Source organism: Tripterygium wilfordii, chromosome 15 (genome assembly GCF_013401445.1).
Source record: "Tripterygium wilfordii isolate XIE 37 chromosome 15, ASM1340144v1, whole genome shotgun sequence".
Lineage (NCBI taxonomy): Eukaryota > Viridiplantae > Streptophyta > Magnoliopsida > Celastrales > Celastraceae > Tripterygium > Tripterygium wilfordii.
In genome coordinates, this window is record NC_052246.1 from 13,154,428 (window position 1) to 13,177,871 (window position 23,444).

General features: G+C 37.7%; 2 protein-coding genes and 2 pseudogenes across 2 annotated transcripts; 3 read left to right on the forward strand and 1 right to left on the reverse strand.

Annotated features, from left to right (window-relative positions):
• Positions 1-1,820: 1,820 nt before the first annotated feature.
• LOC119979925 lies at positions 1,821-5,327 on the reverse strand (annotated as a pseudogene).
• Positions 5,328-6,012: 685 nt separating this feature from the next.
• LOC120017043 (G-type lectin S-receptor-like serine/threonine-protein kinase LECRK3) lies at positions 6,013-8,849 on the forward strand. The gene has a single exon (XM_038870091.1). The coding sequence runs from the start codon at positions 6,206-6,208 to the stop codon at positions 8,594-8,596; it is 2,391 nt and encodes a 796-aa protein (XP_038726019.1). The 5' UTR covers positions 6,013-6,205; the 3' UTR covers positions 8,597-8,849.
• A 3,334-nt stretch (positions 8,850-12,183) lies between these two features.
• Positions 12,184-14,484, forward strand: LOC120017262. The gene is made up of 2 exons (XM_038870427.1): positions 12,184-12,603; positions 13,804-14,484. Exon 2 carries the CDS (start codon positions 13,852-13,854, stop codon positions 14,275-14,277), a length of 426 nt encoding a protein of 141 aa, XP_038726355.1. The 5' UTR covers positions 12,184-12,603; positions 13,804-13,851; the 3' UTR covers positions 14,278-14,484.
• Positions 14,485-16,413: 1,929 nt separating this feature from the next.
• Positions 16,414-23,421, forward strand: LOC120016787 (annotated as a pseudogene).
• The last annotated feature ends 23 nt before the right edge of the window (positions 23,422-23,444 follow it).

Here is a 23,444-nt window from a genome sequence, read left to right on the forward strand (position 1 = left end):
TATATGCAAATGATAACTTTTGATGTAATACCAATACTGTAAATGTTCATAGAAATTTGACACATAAGTTTCCCAATAGTTAGTTGGTTGATTTGAGGGTAGAAGATTTTTTTTAATATTCAAATAAAGAAATTATCTTTGTGTTCAGCTCTTTCACTCCTGCCAGTATGCCTGGAGATGGTCAATCTGGGGGGGAATTTGCGAGACAGATTCAAGACAGAGATCTGGCTTTAACATACTCTCCTTGGTATTGTAATCAAGGTACCTTCTTATACAGTCCTCTTTTTACTCTATGCATGCTTGGTTAATATGGCATTCTTAAACGTTAGCATAAACATTAGGAGCTGACAAAATCTCAGATTTTTTTTGTCACGTTTCTATTAACCAAGCATGCGTAATTCTTAGAATATGGTAATATACTCTTTTATGGCTTATTTGTCTCAAGTTCTTTAATCAAAGGGAGAAAATGAATAGTGATTTTGATGATTAGTGGTAACTTAAACATTGACAGATGAGATCCTTTTTTCATATGAATGGGTTTGGTGCTGCGTTATTTGTTTTCATCCTTTGTACACATGAAAAAATACTAGAATGATGTACAGAGGGGAAAAAAGACTATAGACTGGACAAGTTAGGCGGATTGTACTTCAAGGTCAAATCTAGAACCAGAGAATGGATATGGGCACCTGAAAGCTCAACAAAATGCAGACTATTTGGGGGCCGATGATAGGATCGTTAAGTCTTCATTCTCAGCAACTTCTCCTCATGGAGTAAAGGAGTTGTATGAGGAGAAGGCAGAAAATTTAAGAGTCTTCACCTTCTTCAAGCTTAAGCACGGGATGAACGATTTCGAGTGAATTCGTGGTAGTACTAGAAAATATTCAGTGAGTTGATGATATATGAATTAGTTGTTTTGATTCTGTTTTTGTTTCCTCATTTGGACCACGCTACTGCAACATGATTCCCATTTGCATAGGTAATGATAAATTAATTTTATAGTTGTACATGGTTACAAACTTTAGAAAAGAAGTGATGGAAACAAGAAAAAGGAGACATAGCAGGTAAGTGGAAAATTTATAGAGCACAAAATACAAAGGAAGACTGGGGAGAGGGGGAGAGAAAGAAAAGAGAGGAGGAAAGCTGGGGTGAGAGATTCGATTAAAAAAGAGAAGGTAACAAGCAAAAAAGAGAGAAGTAAATTAGAAAATTTTACAGGGTAAAAAACATAGAAGAACAAGAAGGGGAGGGGAGAGAGAGTAGGGAGGGCGGGATCAAATTATAGAAAAGAGAAGGAAGTAGATGAAAAGGAGGAGAGGAAACCAAACAGATAGACATAGAGGTTAAAGCAGAAATCGAAGAGAGAGGGAAAAACAAAGGAAGTACTCGCGTGTTTCGGAAAGAGACCTGTCCTCAGGATTAGGGTTCTCACCTAAACCTTAATACTAAGCTACCGAAATTGAAAAACCAAGACTTTGGAAGTTAAAGAAAAACCGTGATTTTCACAGAACCCAAAGAGAAAGAATCTGGAAAACAAACAGAAGGGAGCAATTGTCAATTAATAACAAGATGGATACAAGTTATTGTTTTTATGAGCTACGACATGAAGGACAGACACGAAAAAGAAAAAAGAAAAAACAGACCAAGCTTTGAGCATTTGAGCTGTCATTGTTTTTATTGTTGTTATCGTTTTCTTGGGATTTTCCAAATCATTCGAGAAGGTAAAACACGATAAAGAAAGTGGACATTACAGTTGCTTTGTCATCATTTCTCTGGACATTTGCAATCATATTCCTCACTTAATTTCATCTTAAATTTGACAGGTTCAAAATGTCAGGAAATGGAATGGAGCCTATTGTCTGAGTGTGAAAAGCAACAGCCCTGTGCAAGATCATCAAGGGCCAAGTTCTAAGGATATGGGACTCCATAGCAAAAATTGTAGAATCAACTATGGAGATGATCATTACTTATGGGGAAAGGAGAGATGCTGATTATGGAAATGTCTGTAAGTTTCGAAAAAGAACCGATAAATGATTATATATATAATACATGTGAGTAACTATATATATATGGTTGCACTTGCAATCAAGTGTTTACAATTATGAAGGAGAATCAAGTAATTATAGTGATTAACTTCAATGCCTGATATTCTTCAGCGCATTGAGCTGCGCCATCGGTGCAGCGTGATGCTAGTTATACTGAAAGGGCTAGGACATGGTGGTTCAGGTACCTCCACAACTCCCTCAAGCACCTGTAATACCTTTCTCATAGTTGGCCTTAGAGGAGGGTCTTCTTGAATACACCAAATGCCAACTTTGACAAGCCTCTTCAGCTTCTCCATCTCATTAATGGCTTCTGCATCATCTTCTACAAGAGCATCCAATAGTCCTTCTCTGTAGCAGTCATAAGCCCATTCGGTCAAAATTACCTTTTCTTCTTCATTGAAATTCTTCTCTACGCTTCTTCTGCAGCATATGATCTCCAGGAGCATTAACTCCATAGCTATACACATCAACCTTCACTGTTATAGGCATGTTCCTGAACCATTCAGGCGCAAGATACCCTTTTGTTCCTCTGATTCCTGTGTGAGTGTGGCTCTGATCAATCATCAACGGCTTTGCTACTCCAAAGTCGGATATCCGAGCATCGTAATGATCGTCGAGAAGTATGTTTTGAGGTCGAGAAGTATGTTTTGAGGCTTTATATCGCAGAGGATGATCTGGGTACTACATTCTTCGTGCAGATTTAAAAGTCCTCTCGCAATCCCAAATGCAATACGAGTCCTTACGTTCCAATTCGGTTTTGGTTTTGATTGAAAGAGGAAGCTCGATAAGGTTTCATTACTCAAGAACTCGTACACCAGCAACGTATGTTGTCCATCATGACAATATCCAATCAGCCTAACAAGATTTTTGTGATGTGTTTGCCCGATTACGTTCACTTCAGCTTTGAATTCCTTCTCTCCATCCTGAAAGACTCGGTCTAGCCTCTGCACTACGACTAGGGGTGTCCATTCGGTTTTCGGTTCGGTTTTTAACCATAACCGAAATGTCCGAAGTGATTCGGTTATGATATTTTAGAATCCATAACCGAACCATTATGTTCGGATAACCATAACCGAAATAACCATATTTTTCGGCTCGGATCAGATCGGTTTTCGGTTTTTGAAGAAATGAAAACGTATGAATAAATCTCAAATAGAGTGAGAAAATAGCCATGAAAATGTCTGCCCACTTTCACTTTAGCAATAATCAATCTTAATTTATATGAATTTTAAAATGATAAGGCCACCATGAGTTTCAACTAATCAATCTTAATTTATAATTTGTGTAATGATTAGGTTAATTGGTATCTAAATTTATAATTTGTTATGAAGATATAATCAGAGTTTTACAAATACTACTTTGCCTCCCATAGTCTCATCTCATATTCCAATATATATATATATTAATATTATTTGGTTTTTTCGGTTATAACCATAACCATAACCGAAAAAACCATAACCGCAAAAATATCCAAACATTTACTAAAATCATAACCATATCCGAAACCGTAACTGAAAAACCATATCCGAAAATCGAATAACCACGGTTACGGATCGGTTTCTCGGTTGCGGATCGGTTGTGGACACCCCTAACTGCGATCACATTACTGGAACTTGTTCCGATAAAGCCTTTGAACACAGTGCCAAAACCTCCTCTTCCTAGTTCTTCCTTAAACCCATTTGTAGCTTCTACAAGGTCTTTGTAAGTAAAGCAGTGTAAATTTACACGGCAAAGACTTTCACCTCGGTCTGGTTTTTTGAATTTGCTCTGATTGATAACAAGGAAACCAATACAACTTGCTAATGCAATGTTGGCAATGAAAGAGCCACCAAAGAGCACTGACACTATCACAATCAATATGTTCTTTGCATTCTTCCTTTCCTCATCTCCATTGGATGTCCTGATTTTGATTAAAGCCTTGCAGTTATCACCACTGTCAACTCTGCCATTTGAGAGAGGTAGCTTCTTCTTCCAACAGGTGCTACCGCCGAACACAGCAACAGCACATATACAATCATTCAGACAAGATGATCTGCACATCTCAATAGTGGAAGGTTCAAGCCTCTCATAATCAGAGACCGGAAAATCAACGTGTTGGACCTCCTCAAAATATAGATTTCCTGCAGAGCTTGAATTATCTTGTTCACAACCCTGAATGAAATCTGGTTTGCAGCTCCCATAAGCATCATTTGGATCAAGTAAAGAGTGCCCTGGAGGACACTTACAAGCTGGTCTCTTGCTTTCAGTGATTCTGCATATACTGTTAAAGCCACAAGCCCCAGCACCTAATTCAGCAAATATAGACAAACAAATGTTTTCCGGTACCCATTGCACGACAGACCAACTTGGATTACCAGAAAAGGATTTTTGGTGATAATACTGAGTGAAAACACCATCAAAACTGGGAGTTGCTCTGTGATAGTAGTCCTCAGTAGAAGGTATGTCCCCTGTTAAGAAATTAACTCTACTGCCATTAGCCCTCAAAACATACAACAATCCGGATTCGTTGAAGACTACATGAAAACCTGCAACTGATGAGTCAATGTTGACAGTGTTACTCCAAAAGTAAGCATCATAATCAAAGCCAGTCTCCAAGCTTATGGTGTTAAGTACAGCATTGCCATCTTCCAGCAACTGAAACCGAAACCTTCCTCTGGAGAAGTCGGTCTCCGTTTGCCGGGAAGAAACCACTCCTCCTCTATCCATTACCTGTGTTGGCAACAATGTGTCTGTTGGATGATCAAAGCTCTCCCACAAAGTTTCAGAATTTCTACTTCCAATCACAAGGTTGCCTCTGTCAGTAAAAACACCATTGGCAGCTACACTTGAACTGAAATTAGTTCTCCAAATCTCGTTCCCATCTGGGTCATCAAGTACGAGCCCACGGTCCGTGGTGAACTCTACTTTGGACCCTCTGGGTGCAGGTTTATCTCCATTTGCATACCAGACTATGGTTCTGCTGGGTATTTTATAATACCTAATAATTAAATATCATTATTGAGTAAAGAATTATTAAATTATTAAATAATTCATGGTTTTATGATAAGTCATAAGTGGCGTTTCACTATACCAGATTGCAAGCAAGAAGAGATTATTGGTGTCGAGCTGGTGGAATCCGAGTGCGAACTCACCGGAAGGCGAAAGCCATGGTGTTGAATCTTCAGCTGCAGTGAGGGACTGGTTAGTGCTGATAGTAGTTCCATTGTTTTGGCTGATGGCAAATAATGGAAGTAGGAGGAAGAAGAGAAGGAATGTAAGAACAGATTTAGAAGCCCTGTACAGGGTTTAGGAATTTAAACCCTGTAATTTTTTTTAATATGAGTGTAACCCTAAACCCTGTACTTTTATTACACTCATATTAAAAAAAATTAAAATTTATGAATTTGTTTTGATGGAATTTTTCAACCGTATTTTTTTATCCCAAACAAAAATTAAATTTATATCAAAAAATATATAGAAAATTTTAAGTTTATATACACTTTAGGAATGTCAAAAACAACCAAATTTTAAAAAAATAATTACCCTATACTATCACTGTCATCCCCAGAGAGCACCCCAAGTTATCGATGCGAAGTTTCCAAGTCACCGATGGAGCCTTGACTCTTGAGGCACATTATTAAGGCAAGGAATTTGACACATCGATTATTCTAAGTTTTTGCCATGACTCATACGTTGTCAAAGCAAGCAAAAGCTTTTAGGTTATAATTATCAAGAAAACCTTTGGTGGAGTGGAACTTTCTCTTGGAATTTTAAACGACAAAAGAATAAAAACATCAAGAAAGAATTTTATCTGCAGAAACAAACGAAGTTTCAACATAAGCTTCTTGTACCTGATCTTGTTTTGCAGCTGATATATATTAATACTAACAGGAATGGAACAATTGGGATGAATATGACCTTACAGTTTATCTGTGTGTATATCTTTCTTTTCAGTTTAGGTTGGCCGGCAGAGGAGTAAACGGTAAACACATATTGGTAAGAAATGCATGCAACGTTAAAAGATGTAAATAAAGTCAAATGTCCTGTTTTTCCATCATCTACAATGGAAATTTTGACTTGTCAATATAAGCACAAGAACCAAGTCAACCAACCACCCACACACCAACTACAAAGGATTTTATTTTGGTGGATGCTTTCAATTCAAGGAAATCTTTTGCTTCACCATGGCCTTTGCATTACTGCAATCTTTATGCTTATTGCTTCTGTTGCTTACCATTTCAGCCAAAGCTCAAAGTAATACAAACATATCTTTGGCCACATCCCTCACTGCAGGGAACGATGACACTTATTGGGGATCACCGGCCGGTGACTTTGCTTTTGGTTTTCAACAAATTGGAAATGATGGCTACTTACTATCCATCTGGTTCAACAACATACCAGAAAAAACCATTGTCTGGTCAGCCAACAGAGACACACTAGCACAAAAAGGATCCAAAGTTGACCTTACCACAGATGGGAGGCTGGTGCTCAGTGATCCACAAGGCGGACAGATGTGGAGTGTCGATTCTGCAATAAACGAGGCTGCCTATGCGGCCATGCTAGACACTGGAAACTTTGTACTGGCAAGACAGGATTCTGTCAATTTGTGGGAGAGCTTTGATGAACCAACTGACACAATATTGCCAACACAGACTTTCAATCAAGACAGCCAACTCATTTCTCGTTACACGGAGACAAATTATTCGCAAGGAAGGTTCAAATTTATCCTCCAAAATGATGGGAATCTCGTCATGTACACCTTAAACTTCCCATTAGATACTCATAACAGCGCATATTGGTCAACTCAAACTTCTATAGGCAGTGGTTTTCAGGTGATATTCAATCAGTCTGGTTATATATACCTCATAGCAAAAAATGGAACCATTCTTAATATGGTATCATCGAATCCAGTATCAGTGCAAGAGTACTACCAGAGGGCCGTTGTTGGTTATGATGGGGTTTTCAGGCAGTATGTCTACCCAAAGAGAAATGGAATGCCGAGCGGCTGGAGGACTTGGTTCTTCATGCCATCAAATATCTGCTTGAGAATCGGGGCAGATACAGGGAGTGGAGCTTGTGGTTTCAATAGCTACTGCAGCATGGGTGACGATCAGAATCCAAGCTGCCGGTGCCCACCAGGATACGCCTTCTTGGATCCCAACGACGAGAGGAAGGGTTGTATGCAGGAATTCCTTTCACAAAAATGCGATGAATCATCACAAGAAACAAATGCTTTCTACTTTGCAGAATTGCCCAACACGGATTGGCCACTGTCTGACTATGAACATTTTGAGCCAGTGAATGAGGATTGGTGTAGAGGGGCTTGCTTGACGGATTGTTATTGTGCTGCTGCCATCTTTCGAAATCAGAATTGCTGGAAAAAGAGAATCCCACTGTCCAATGGAAGGCTTAATCAAAGCATCGGAGGCAAAGCCCTTATAAAAGTGAGAAAATATGACACCACTTCATCCATTGCTTCCAAGAATAAAGATCAAACGACACTAGTACTAGTAGGATCAGTTCTTCTTGGTGGATCGGTCATTGTGTTACTTGGAGCGGCCTTTCTATTCATTTTCCGTAAAAGAAACACAAAAAGGTTTGAGCCATACAAAGTCATGCAAGACACGAACTCAAGAAGTTTCTCGTACGAGGAGCTAGAAGACGCAACAAGTGGATTCAAGGAAGTCCTGGGCAGGGGAACTTATGGGACTGTTTATAAAGGAGTTTTAGCACTTGATAATGGAAGACCTATTGCAGTTAAGAAACTAGAGAAGATGGTGGGAGAAGGTGAGCTGGAGTTTAAAGCAGAAGTTAATACCATTGGAGCAACTAACCACAAGAATTTAGTCCATCTGATAGGATATTGCAACGAGGGACAACATCGTCTTCTGGTATATGAATTCATGAGCAATGGCTCTTTGGCAAACTTCCTGTTTGGTCCTACAAGGCCTAATTGGTACAAAAGACTCAATTTTGCTTTAGGTATCGCAAGGGGCCTCCTTTACCTGCACGAAGAATGTAGCTCTCAGATCATACACTGTGACATCAAGCCACAGAACATCCTTATAGATGACTCTCTTACAACAAAGATATCCGACTTTGGGCTAGCCAAACTTCTGAAGAAAGACCAGTCACAAACGATGACTGCAATCAGAGGAACCAAGGGTTATGTCGCACCAGAATGGTTCAGAAGTTTGCCTATAACAGCAAAAGTAGATGTTTACAGTTTCGGTGTGTTGTTGCTAGAGCTTGTCTGCTGCAGAAAGAGTTTTGAGCAGGATTTGGAGAATGAGGACCAGATGATACTTGCTGATTGGGCTTGTGATTGCTATAAGGAAAGGAAGCTGCATATGTTAGTAGAGAATGACGAGGAGGCAATGGATGACTTAGAAAGGGTAAAGAAGTTTCTGATGATTGCAATATGGTGTACTCAGGAGGATCCGTCACAAAGACCTACCATGAAGAAAGTCACACAGATGCTAGAAGGGGCGGTCGACGTTTCTCTTCCTCCAGAACCAACATCGTTTCTCCATGCTACAAAGTCCTCCACATTGCCATCCTTTTTGAGCTCTTAGAACCTGTGAAAAGTTCAATTCTATGCACAATTTGTGCGGAGACCAGCAAGCAATGATATACATATATATATGAAACAATAAATAAGTTTAACTGATAAGTTCCATTATGTAATTCCTGCTGTTGATTATGTATACAGAGGTCATCATGTTAAAAGCTACATTCCAGTTCACAAATCAAGAGCCAGAAAAATATTTTCTCAAATTACATATTCTAAACAAAATGCCAAGAATACAAATGTTTTATTTTTATCAGAGTTTTGGTCTCAGATTAATCAAATGGGTTAGACTATTTGAACTCTCTTCATTGTGCAGGACTTGACACGAAAACTGGTAATGGAACTAACCACTGTATCCTTAACATGTAAAAAAGAAAAGTGGATCTGATTTGGGTCAGCACAAACTAGAAACTCAGGAAGAACGAACTCTAGAAAATTAATAATACAAAAGCACAAGAGCCTGATGTGCAGGAAAACAGAACAGAGGAGGCATCAATGGCACAAGACTTGGTCATCAAAGACACTTGTTTCTTTGGCAGCGTAGAAAGACCAGGTTGGAATGACAGATTGCTCCTGAAGTCAAATACTATAAACAAAGACCTAAACCATTTGACTATTCTTTTAGAGCTCATTACATAAATAAAGCCTAGATCTTGGGAGAGAGAATGAGTGGGAATGCTTGCAGATAAAATATTCCATTGCCACCTTATTCTCATGGTGGTTTTCTGGTTAGCTCAACAGTTGTATGATTTATTGCCGCTAAGCAGGTAAACTAGCTAGCTTGAGAAAACCAAATCATACTGACACTAACCTGGTATTTCTTCCATGGAGTCACTTTTTTCTTCAACCAACTTCGCTTCTTTTTCCTAATCAAAGACTCCGTAAGTCTGACAAAACAGGGGATCTGAGGGTGATTGGGTTTCTGGGCCTTGAAAGTTGTTGGGTTGAACGTCATCAGTCGGAAATTAGGGCTTTTGAATGAAATGGGCTCTTAGTACAAGGTCAATAAAACTTGAAGCCCGATGGGATTTTAGCGCAAAAAATTGCGTGCCACGTCATCGGCTCCAATGACTCTTCCTTTCCTTCCGTTTTGAATCAACATAGAGGGTCCAAATTTAGTCCGCTTGAATTAATTGATTATTTCCTAATGTTATTGTTATTGGGCGATGACGTTCAAAATCAAACCGGTTCATAGACTGCTCAAGTCTTCCGGTTATTCGGTCTTGCCGACCTATTAGTAGTCGAGATAGAGATTAGGAAGTGTTGGTAGTGTGAGCTATGGAGTCCCCGAGGTGTGTTTAGAGGGATATCCGAAGCTCAATTAAGTTACAATAATTATACCTGGGTGGAGGTTATAGTAGCCGAATCAATTAGGAAATCATTTCACTCGATCTTGGGCTAGATTTACGGAGGTGAATTCTCTCTTGATTAATCTCTTCTTGGGCAGTGAATGTCGCTTCTCGTTTGCTTTTATACTGTAATTAATAGAAGTCCCGAAACTTTTATAAACTAGTTGTATTCTCTGATGTTGTACTTCTATAAACTACTCGTGTTTTTCTGGTGTTTACTTCAGCCTGTATAGTAGATGTTGGTGGTTGAAGGAAAGCTATATATACTGTACTCGGGCTTAATTGTTGTATATATCCCAAGCCCAAGCTGGTACTTTGATGATTTTGAGTTTATAATATAATTGATTGTCTTTTGACTACTACTTAGGGCTAATATATATCATCATATATATTCTGTTTAGATCGATTACCACATGTTGCTTCGTGCATACACATATAGTTGGTTGGTGGAGAAGAACATGGTGGATGCCGAATAAAATAATGAAAAATCTAAATTAACTTGTCCAATGGTACGTACCTCTTGTAATGATTGTAATCTGCAAGTCAACCCTCCTCCACTAGTACCAATAGACGACAACAGGAGAAGAACCCTTACGCCTAGGAATCGAAGACACAAAATCCATCTCGTTCCTACTTTGGATATCCGTAGAACCATCTCTATATATATGGACGACTTCTTTTAGTTATAGTATAATCTTTCATATTGCCGTTATTGTATTATAATGAAGAGGAACTATTATGGCCTACAGCAAGCTAATACGTACTGACTACGGCTACCACTTACTGGCAGCTGGACTGTCTAATTTAATATGGTGTATAATTATATGAACAAATTAATTAAGCATCCATCATCTGTTTTCCAATCCCTTAGAGATATATTGTTTATCTTAAATAATTTACTGGCTATATATATATATATATATATATCACTATCAGGCAGGATCGAAGCTACCTGCGTTGAATCAATATAATGTTACAGAAGATGGGTCCAGTCCACAAATGGTTTACAGCAAAATAAAAAAGCTTGGATTGCAAGTCAGGATGGAAGTATATAGAAATTGTAAGATACAAGTGTACTTGGATTTTGTAAAAAAGACACTAATTTCAAAATCATATAGGGTTTGTAGTTGTCATCCATTACGTAAATTTTCCACCTAATTGTCAAACGATTTGAGTTAAAGTTTGTGGTCCTTACTGGATAAAAGAGCGATTTTTTCTTGCTTTGTGTTATCTTTAAAAAAAAAAGAAAAAATAAATGATTTTTATTCAAAGCAGATTTTACAATTAAAAGTGCTATTATCTAAATCAAATCAAAAAGCGATTCTTGACCTTAAAATAGCTGTTAGGGTTCAAATATCAAATCAAACTGAAACTGCAAAAGACACTCCTTTAGATTTCTAACGACTGCGAACTATAATGCATGCCATGCATTATACTTAGGTTTGTAGATAAGTGCAGTTACAAGACATTAAGACAACCCTCTCTGTGACTGACTCTCTATTTTTTTTTAAAATGTTTCAGTTTCATCCATACGGATTCGAGATCATAATTTAGGATTTAAAAAAAAAAAAACTCGAGACGTCACGTCATTATGATAGGGGTTAATTTTTTGTAACTAAACACACCTCATTAATCTTTCAAAAATATACTAGAGTAGTGTGTACTTAGTTAAAAATGGGGTGCATATTCTTTGCAAAGACAATAAGTAGAGACGGATTTATGTTACTCTTTCTAGCTTAACATATTAGAATCTATTTGAATTGAACGAAGATAGAGCACATTCTTCATTTCATTTCCTTATGTGGAAATCAAACTATCTATCTTTGTTTATTTTAAAAATTTCAGACCATTGAAACTCAATCACACAAATAAATGAATAAATTTTTTATAATCCACGTTTATTGTAGCATTTTTTATGCACACAATTGGCTCTTCTTTTTGTAATATTTATAGAGGAGGAATACTTTACAAAAATAAAAGTGGCATCACTAAAGAAAAAGAGAAACAAAGAAAATATGGTTAAAAATTACCCCAAGCTTGTACTCTACTTCAAAACAAATATGCTCGTGTAAGCTACCCTACACTGGATTGAAAAATACATTGAGTGGTCAAACTTAAGTGTAGTTGAAAGTCAAAAGCCAACACGGGCTTCCACCGCGTGCATGAGATGAGGTCTCCCTGCCCCTCTCTACTTGATAAATTCCGTTCAGTTGCCAAAATAGCCTTCAACATCCACTTTATTACACCCCATGCACCCACAGATTACACAACGGTATACAGAGTCGCGCAGACTAGAGAGGAGCCAATCAACAAATATCTCTTCACGCTTCTCAGCTTCCTCTTTCTCTCTCCCTCTTTAACTCTGTGTTTCATTTGGCCATGTTTTCTGGGGGCCACACCTCTTGTGCCTTGTCTATCAATCCTTGAACCTTTTCGAATCTCTATTTCTTGATCTGGGCATCAAAGGTTTCTTCTTCATATCCAAGTTTTGGCCTTGAAACTCTTCGTTTTTATATGCTTTTACTAATGTTTACTGCACAAATCCACTGATAATGGAAAACCCATCTGGTTGGTCGTCCCTTTTGAGTTTATTGTTTGGTTTGGATGATTTAAAGCAATGGGTTTTTTGTTGATGATTCAAAGTTACTTTGTTTTATACAAGGTGAGTTTTATTTCCTCCCCCTCTGTCTCTTTTGTTCTCTGAATTTTTCGATAACTCAGATGTGTTTATCAAGTGTATGTTTTGTATTTCAATATTTGGAGGTTTGGGGTTAGCTAGCTTATTGTGTTTATGTTGACGAAATGTCGAGTTTTAATGATTTCATCGTCTCCACAAGTCTGTTGCTCATACTTATTTTGGATCTTATTTACTGGGGGGGTTTGAGGAGGTTGTGTGTTATTGGTGAAAGTTTATGAAATTTAGGTTTTCTTGAGCTATTGCCTATTGAGGTTCCACAAAATCATAATTTCTTGTCTCCATTTATCGACCTTCCTTAATCCAAGTCTGTCTAGGGATTTCAACTGTTGTGAGGAAAATCAATTGAATTTCATTTGTTTTGGGCTAAAAGTCGCATAAGGTTTGGTTACACATTTCATTCCCTCAGGGTATTAGGTTAGTGTAGTTTATTGATTCCCTGGTAAAAAGCTTTCTTATAACTACTAAACGGATAGAAAACTGCGATTTGAATTGTTTTCCTTAACATCCGTACTCAGTTTAAAGATGCATGGATGATGCTTTCACTGCTTAGTAATTAAGCCTGATTTTTCTTATCCATGATTCTTTGACTGTTGTTTTAGTGTACTGTGTTTATAAACATCAAAAGTGGACTCAGCATGGGAAAATTCTCATTCCTATACGTGGATTGCCGAAGTGATACTGCTATTTCCACAATATGTAACCATGTCATTATTAGTGATCCTAATTTTTTCGTTCCTGCATCAGCGCATTTATAAGTTCTAACTTCCATAGGTTTCGACGTGTGATCTTTTGTGATTGATCTAGACTTTCCCGAGTCTAAATGTTTATGGAAATGGAGTGCCTTTGCCAAGTTTTTGTTGAATTATTTGACACCTAAAAAATTATTTGCATGGCTTGTAGATTTACCGAACGATGTTTTATTTAGGAGAAATATTCAATTTTTATTAATTCCACTCCATTGTACAGTTTTAAAGGCAAGCCTATTCTAGTGTTACAGTCGCTTCACCTTAAAGGGGCCATGGGTTCAAACCACATAAACAGCCTCTCCACATTGCGGGTTTAAACATTACGGGATCAAGATAGTGTGTTGACTATAGTTTCTTTTAATTTATTGCGTACTTTCCGATTTAGCTAATTCATTGCATTTGTTCCTATGTTTGGCAGACTTACTCTCTAACTGTATGAGCATTCCTTTTGTGGGATTATAGAGTTATGGGTAGAGGTAGGGGAAAGGGGAAAAAAATGACTGCTAGCAATCATGATGATACTGGAAGTGGTGAAGAAGAGAAAATCCCTGTGCAGAAGCGAAGAGGAAGACCTCAGAAACCATTGAAAGATGAGATTGATGACGAAGATGCTGAAAAGATAGAGGAGGAAGATGCTGAAAGTGGAAAAACAGTTCTATCAAGCGGCAAAGAAGTGAAAAGCCCCACTGGTGCCACTGGTGCAGAGAATGGGAAAAAGCGGAAGCGAAACTCACAAGCAAAAGAGAAGACAGACACAGTGAAGGAGGAAAATGGTAGTGGAGCCAGATCTGGCAATGATGATTCAGTCAAGTCTAATGGATTCCGGCATAATGGGAGCAGGAGAAAAAGCACACCTCGAAGGGCTGCTGAAGCAGGTGTAGCATGCAAGTGAAATCATGTTTCAGAAATTCGATGGATCTCTTTTTTTCGCATTACCGGATAATTTGCCTTTGCAGGATAGGAAGTGCGACATGTTTGTTTTTGTTTGTTTATTTTTTTGTTATCATTTCAATTTACTACCTTAATTAATTTTACTTGAGAATTTTGGAATGGATTCTGCTGGTTTTAAGTTTTTCAATGCTATCTTATTTTTAACATGCCTAAGGTTATTTAATAATCTTTCCTATTATTGCAAAACATGCTTATGCAGTTGTTACATGTTCATCAGCTTTTGCGAAATGGATTAATATCATGTTTTTATGAAGCTAGTTCTTAGGTTTCCAGGTACTTATAATGCCTTTGCACCATGCTTGGTTTTTTTTTTTTGAGGCTGAATTTATTCAATCTGACAGCATTTGATTGAACTCTTTGGTCGTCTTATGCTGTGTTCCTTGATATTTAGGCTTACATTCAAAACTTTCCCACCGGCCTTTCCATCTAACTGCTTAATATCATTCACCCTAGTATTGTGCTAGATCACCTTATAAACCTTATTAGATCTAGCATTTTAGCTTCTTTTATTCACCAAGTAGTGTTGGCATACTTGCTGGTTGAGCGTTTTTGACTGTCTTCTTGCTATGTGCATAAAGATAGCAACTGTGCCTCTTTCCTTGCAATTCTCTTACGTCTTCTTGATTTTGCTGACATGATAAATGTTGTCACTGACTTGCACATATTTCGTTTATCAATGTTTTTGAGAAAACGGAGTTCCAGAGCGAATTATTGAATTCTATTGATGTTTATACGACATTGAAATTGCCTTTAGCTTTTTTTGTTAGCTGAACAGGGTTTGAAATCTACGGATAAACACTTTTTTGAGCTAGGATGGTTGGCAAGCAGCCAAGGTGTTCGCTTTTATATTCAATAATGGTTCTTCTTTGAACTTCGATTGCAAATCCAGATTCTAGTGGTGAAAATCTCGATACAGTTACGCCATGTTTCCATCCCTTACCTTGTACACTTGTAGCTTCCTTTGCGGGATGACAAGTGGTATGTAGGATCTCTTGCCTGTTTCATTCTCCCATCTACCATTCTGTGATGTTATTGTTTCTTTCAATGTGCTATTAGATGGATTGATTGATCTATTATGTCTTGATTTACTGAAGACTTCATCAGAAGTCATCTTAGGGACAGTGGTTGTGATTTGCGAGTTATACGACTCCTGTGAAATCCTTTTCGAATCGAGGAAGGACATGATGTGATTGAATGTTTGTTTTTTGTTTGACCAAGCAGTTAAGGTGGTGATTTTGAAGCTCAGTACTTGTTGCTAACTATGTTGAGTTAATTGATAAGTCTCTATATATGTACTCAATGACCAACATAGAAAGCAGGGGAATGATGGCCATTGCTTGTGAATAACATTGCAAGCAAAGATGTATTAAACTGCAGTTTGGTTGGGACTTCGGTGAGTGTTGAGAAAGGGATCTTGACACTTTCTATATGAGTTCTTATACTTTCTTTAGACATGCTTTTCGTGTATAGTTGGCATTTTAGGGGAAGAAAATATGTCAATGACTAACTTGCTTTTGTGATATAGGACTAGTTTATCAAGTTTGCTTGCTTGCAATTTTCGTGTCTGTATTTAATGAAATTTGACTAGTTGGAGCGAAACAACGAACTGTAAAAAACTAAGAGCCTTCCTTCTCAGCTCAGCGAACTAGGAGCGTTCGTTTTGCTCAACGAACTAGTTACGTATTTAACAAAAATAATGTATATTTAACCGTCATCTTTTTTAATTTATGTTTAATCTATCATAATCAATAACAATACGCACTTAGGCACTTGGGCACAATTTGCTTATTAATATGCAATTTCAAATTTCAAATTTCAAATTTCAAATTTATATAGAAAAATCAACTGCGCAACCGATCACGATTCCCGTGTGTGACAAGCGACAGCCGGTAACGAGTTTAAAAAAATCCTACTTAATCAGTAAAATCATCACATAATACGCACTTAGGACGCAATTTGCTTATTAATATGTCTTTAAAAGGGCAAAAAAAAAAAAAAAAAAAGGAAGGTTTTTTATTTTTATTTTTATTGCTTTTTGAAAAACAGCAAAGGACCGTTGTGGAAGGCTCCAGTAAAATCATTTTTTCCTGAACCGTTGTAGTCGTCCTAATCTTATGGGGGAAAGGTCCCCGACCCTATGAGTAAATCTTCTCTCTCGCAAACCATACACCAATCGAAAAAGTGTGAAAGAAGGGAGATTCACCTACGCGTTTCTCTTCTTTTTCTAGGTTTTGCGATTTCTGTTCCTCTCTCGTTTTCATCGCCCCTCTGGGTTTGTCTCAATTTGTAATTTGGGGTCTCAATGGGTGTCCAGATGGGAGCTGTCACCCTCCTGGAGCTTTGTTTGCGAGCATCAATCGCATAGGCTCAGGGTTTGGTATTTCACCAAATTCTCCAGATTCTCGTTTGCAAGAGAGAGGGTTGAAGCGCGAGCTTTGCAAGTTTTGGGGATAAAATTGTGACCGTCAGATTTGTTTTCAAAGATCTGATGATCCCGATATGAACATGACTTTTCTGTGTGGGATTCTTGAGTTCGGACTCGGTTATCTTAGGCCATGGCTAGGGTGCCTGGTCACGAAAGAACACCCAGCAGCATCGTCGGTGCTGTGCCACCGTCGCTAGTCCGTAACACGACCATTGATTCGATCTTGCAGGCAGCCGGTGGAATTCAGTCCGAGGATCCGAATGCCGCCATATTCTGTATGTATTCACGTAACTTTGCCAAAATTTGACTTTACATGTTCTTTGCTTTGTGCAAATTTGACATCTCATTTTTTTTTGTAATTTAATGCGGAAGTCTTGGACGTGCAAGTGTATTTTTATGCATTTTTTTTATGAGTTCCCGTGAATGCTTTAGCTGGAAAATCTGATGTCCATAATTTGAATTGTGAACTAGTTCACAAAAATATGGTTCATTGGTTTTGGATTTACTCAATGACATATTTTAATACAAATAATAGCCTCTCTGTTGCACAATACTTTTCAATTGGGTCTTATCAACCATAACTATGAATTTGAAAGGAATATGGATGCAATTGGCAATCGATTGTTGCCCTGTGCATGCATATGTTTAAGCATGACCACATTACGTTTAAGGAAGTTTTGAACATATGTAACAAAAGAGGCTTTTGTTTGTCTAGACATGTGTCTTTCAGTAGAACTTATGTACGTGTTCTATTTGCTTTGTGCAAATTAGACATTTCTTTTTTGCCTTATTTAAATGTGGAAGTCTTGGACGGTGTATTCGGTACAACTTTTGGTCGAGTGTAATTTTTTGCGTTGTTTTTTGTCGATTCCGATGAACAACTTAATGTTGTGCTTAAGCTGGAAAATCTGGTGTTCGTGACTTGAATGGGGAACCCATTTACAAAAATATGGTTCATGTGGGCTATGATTTTGGATTTGGTCAATGGCATATGTTTATATAAACACTAGCCTCTTTAATGCTTAATGATTTTCAATTTGGGTTTTTTCACCCATATATATGAATTTGAGAGGCGTATCTTTTGAAGCTAACAATGGGTGGTTGCGCTTTGCATGCAAAAGTTTAAGCATGATCACTTATGTACGTGTTCAATTTGCTTTATGCAAATTAGACATTTCTTTTTTTGCCTTATTTAATCTCAACTTCTTTTCGTCGCAACCTCATTACTGGTCTCTTCTCAAAACATCATCTACTGGTCACATCTCATGTCAAACCGCATTTCATGTTGCATCTTGTGTATGTGTCAAATATTCGTATTGGTCATGATAACATCAGTTTTCTTTCAGTTTCTCACTGGCGCCAAACCGAGAATTCCGTTCAAGAGTAGTTAATGTCTTTAGTTAGTTGATATTTAAATTTATCAACTCTAAGATATGTCTCTTAAATGATCGTCTTTCTTTGCCAAATTATTTCGTGAATGATTTGCTTCAATGTCATAACCTATTCCTTAACCAATGGTAGTACTACAAAGCTTTCGTTTCCAGACTTGAGTTTGTAACAAAGGTAATTGAAATTTAGCTAAAGTTTGTATGTTGCTAAAAAGAATTCGATGTTTAGCATATTCAGGATCTTTTGTTACTTTTGAGTTCATAATCATAGTTAGTAATCTTGTAAGTGCCAATTTATGGAAATGTTGTCATTCAACATTTCTTCTTCATGGTGGATCTTACCTCTTCATTGATATGAAACTTAGCAGAACAGACGAAATCTTCAAAATATGCGATGTAATGGGCAGCACAACCATTGGAACATGCTCTGTCTGATCTGATGTCTTTCTAGAGCTGTTAAGTTCCAATTTCAACTGGTCTGTTCCCCAACCCTATCTTTTCTCTTTGCAAGTTCACTTTAGCAACTTAATACATTGTCCTTCCAATGCATTGTATGCCCATCTGTTTGCGTGGATACCATCAGCGAGTGAGGATGTAAGCAACCTTATTAGAGTCAGGATTACATTGCAAACTTTATAGTTGGCTAACCTGAGGCCTTCTGTCGTGTATGTTACTCTCCACAACTTTGGAAAATGTTTTGTTTGTTCCTGAGATCTCAGCAGAAGCTCTCAGCTGCAAGAACCATTTTTCATCTATTTTTTCCAGGTACCTTTTACGCACAATGTTTAGCCATTGATGAATAATATCTGTGTAACTTGTTTCTTTAGTTTCCATTCTAATGATGCATTATTGGCTATGATTCTTTGTTGTAGCGTAGTTGCTTTTATGTTCTGCCATGACTTTGTTCCAGAACAGCTGTGACTATAAACCCTCCTCTGGTTTGTTGTTTTAGTTGCAGAGTCTCTTTTCATCCTTTTTCTCAGATTCGCCATTGGATGGAATGTGTAGAAACCTAATTTCTGTCACAGGTGGAACAAGGGTAGGCCTGGAGCAAGCAACATGACAGGAGATATCATGCCGCTCAAATTCAAAACTCACAGGTAATTTTCCTTCTCTGAAGAAGTTATATGCCTCTTTCAGCGCAGGTGGTTGTCTTAGGTTCTGAAATTTCTGCACTATTATTATTTACATGATTGTGTTCGAAACATGATTTCATCATGGTTGCAACTTGCAAATTCCTGCATTGTGTGTGAATCTATTTTTGAGTAATGTGCGTGTAGAAGAACTTCATTTGGGAACGCTACATCTTTGGATTATATGCAGAAGTGGTATATATACTCATCTATTGTCGATTGTAAATTTAAATTGCTTGTCAAACAACTACTACTCAATATCATGAAGTGGTAACTGGTAAATGCCACATGATGGACGTGGTGTCTTTTCTTTTCATGTTTATGCTTTCTGATTTGGACACCTCACCATACTCTCTGATTATTGCCTAAATCATTTGGAATTCCACATGATACGTATATATGTACAACTCCTTATTGGGATCATAGACCTTTGGATTTTAAGCAGAAATGAGCAAAATATCTGCGCAATGGGGCCCATATTAATTGTGCTTAGGCCTAACATCAATGTTTATGACAATGGGGCCTATGGTCTTAATGGGTCTCCTGTCCATTTATGTGAGGCCTGAGGGCCATATAAATTGTGGTTAGACCTAACCTCAATTTTATTGACAATGTTTATGACAATGGGGCCTATGGTCTTAATGGGTCTCCTGTCCATTTATGTGAGGCCTGAGGGCCATATAAATTGTGGTTAGACCTAACTTCAATTTTATTGACAATGGGCCCATGAAGGAAGGTCCAAATATATTTTATGGCCTTGGGTTGAGACGTGGAGGTTGTTTAGTTTAGGTATGTTTTTGTTACTTCCTCTGTTCCTCAACCTTTCCCGCACTTCCTCTCAGTAACCCTAACATCTGGTTTTTCAGAATTACCATGGCGTCGAGAGCAATTTTTTCGATCTACGTTTTTTGTTTCCCATTTTTCTACTTGAGCCGTCTTCTTCCATTCCAAAGCATCGATATTCGGACAAACTCCAAATAGGTTTAGAATTTCAGAAAAGAATGGGAAGTGAGAGAATGAACGCCATTGATTCAGTGTTCAATACGCTCATAGAGTTCGCTAAAGACAGCGTTCGCCTTGCGAAGAGGTGCCCGAAGCCCGATCTCGAAGGTATAATAAGAGTAACTTTTCGATTTTGATTTCTTCCAATTGAACGGTTTGTCGTTGCTTCTAGTGTGATGATCTGTTGTGGATTTTGAGCCTTACAGTGCGTTTTTTGTATTCCGATGGTGTAGAACTCATGTAGCGGGGGTCCCGTACAGTGATAGGGTTCGTGGTATGGGATTCGTCGGGTTCTTCATGAAGCTGATCTTCATCCCGATCAACAACATCATTGTTGGATCTCGCTAGGTAAGCCTTACCTTCTTGGACTATTTAATTGCTTGATTGACTCTGGTGTGCTTTTCTTTTAGATTGTTTCGAGATTGACTATTTAAGGTTCTCTGGTAGATAAATATAATCGTGATAACATTATATTCGGATTTGCTCTTCCAATCTCAACTTCTTTTCGCTGCAACCTCATTTACTGGTCTCTGCTCAAAACCTCATGTACTGATCTTGTTGAGATGTCGGATGCCAAACTGCATTTTGTGTTGCATATTGTGTATGTGCCAAAGATGACAATTGGTCACGATAACATCAATTTTCTTTCAATTTCTTACCTACAACCAAACAGAGATTTTGTTTTAGAGTAGTTAATGTCTTTAGTTAGTTAATAGTTAAATTTATCAACTGTAAGATATGTCTGTTAGATGATCATCTTTCTTTGCAAAATGATTTCATTAATGATTTGCTTCAACGTCATAACCTATTCCTTAAGCAAGGGTAGTACTACAAAGCTTTCGTTTCCATACCTGAGTTTGTAACAAAGGTAATTGAAATTTAGCTCAAGTTTGTATGTTGCTAAAAAGGAATTTGATGTTTAGCATATTCAGGATCTTTTGTTTCTTTTGAAATTATAATCATAGTTAGTAATCTGGTAACTGCCAATTTATGGAAATGTTGTTGGTCAGCATTTCTTATTTGTGGTGGAACTTACTCTTCATTAATATGAACTTAGTGGAACAGATGAAATCTTCAGTATATGCAATGTAATAGGCAGCACAACCATTGGAGACATGGTCTGATGTGATGCACTAATCTTGTGAGGGACTGAGGGCTGTTCGGTTCCCCCCAACCCTATCTTTTCTCTGTGTAAGTTCACTTTAGACAACTGAATACATTGTCCTCCTGATACATTGTATGCCCTTCTGTTTGCGTGGATACCATCAGCAAGTGAGGGTGTAACTAAGCAACCTTATTAGAGTCAGTATTACATTGCAAACTATATAGTTGGCTAACCTGAGGGCTGAGGCCTTCTGATCTGTGTTTCCCTCTCCAACTTTTGGAAAATGTTTAGTTTGTTCCTGAGACCTCAGTAGAGAAGCCTTCAGTTGCAGAAACCCTTCGTCATTTTTTTTTCCAGGTACCTTTTGTGAGCTATGTTTAGGCGTGGATGAATAACTTGTTTCTTTAGTTTCCATTCTGATGATGCATTACCCCATTCATTGATTGCAATTGGCTATGATTCTTTTCTGCGACTATAAAACCCTCCTTTGGTTCGTTGTTTTTGTTGCAGAGTCTCTTTTCATCCTTTTTCTCGGATTCACCATCGTATGGGATGTCTAGAAACCTAATTTCTTTGTCACAAGTGGAACTAGGGTAGGCCTGGAGCAAGCAATATGACAGGAGATTTCATGGTGCTTTATCAAATTCAAAACTCACCGGTAATTTTCGTTCTCTGAAGTTATGCCTCGTTTCAGCACAGGTGGTTCTGTCTTAGGTTCTGAAATTTCTGCAACTATTATTTACATGTTTGCAAGTATTGATGTGTTCGAAACATGATTTCATCATGGTTGCAAATTCCTGCATTGTGCGTGAATAATGCTTTACTATTTTTTAGTAGTGTGTGTAGAAGAACTTCATTTTGGAACTCTAGACCTTTGGGATATATGCAGAAATGCTATATATACACCTATTGCCGATTGTAAATTTGAATTGCTTGTCAAACAACAACTACTCAATTTCATAAAGTGGAACTGGTAAGTGCCACATGATGGACGCGGTGTCTTTCTTTTCACGTTTATGTTTTCAATTTGGACGGAGGATGAAACCTTGCCATACTCTCTGATTATTGCTTAAATCATCTGGAATTTCATATGACATGTATATACATGTAGAACTCCTTTTGCAGATCATAGACCTTTGGATTATAAGCAGAAATAGGTTGCACATCATTACCATCTCATGGCACTTTTCGCTTCATAAAATTGTGCAGATATTGCTTGATAAGCATCTCATTGTATACTGTTTTGCAGGTGTGCAACGCAAGTTGGAAATGGTCAATGAGGTAGGGTGTTCAATAAACTTTTCCTTTTTGTCCCCTCGTTGACCTATCATTTATATATGATGAATAATCTGAGCAAGGATGTATGGAATTTATTCAACTAGTGGAGAAAATGACCCACATTCTTTAGGAAGTTTTGGTTGGCTCTAGGGTTTAGGCCTTAATACTTGGTGGGAAATGGGAATGTTTGGCGATGCCTATAGATTGCTAAGAAAATGTACTTCACGTTGGCCTAAAATTGTTTTTGATTACATAAACATACCAGGTGTGGACGCACCTGTGAGATAGAGGGGCACAATAGATCAAAGGCATTGTTTTCCCCAGTAAATTCAATGGGAATCATGTTGGGATGAGTTATTGTTTTTTCAAATTGGATTTTATAGCTGTCATTGACATCATACGATATTCTTTGTTCATGGTTTTAGTGATTGCAGGTACTCCTCATCTAATCATTAAGTTCAGCTTTGATGCTTACAGTAAGAAAAGATGGTGTAATTGGAAGTACAATGGCAAGAGCTTACATGGAAAAGCTCTTTGATCTTTGGACCAGATCTCATCTTCCGGTCATGTTGTGGGTGCTGTACCTGAGAATTGCCTTGGACTGTGCTGAATGGAATGGCTGGAAGGTTAGAAGCTATTATTACTATTTGATTTTTCTAGCTCTTCCTTTGTGATGCGAATGGGGGAGCATTCATTAAAACTGGAAATTTAGACATTACAAATGATAAAGAAACGAAAACAAACGGTTATAACAGGATAATTGAAAACGAATAAAAC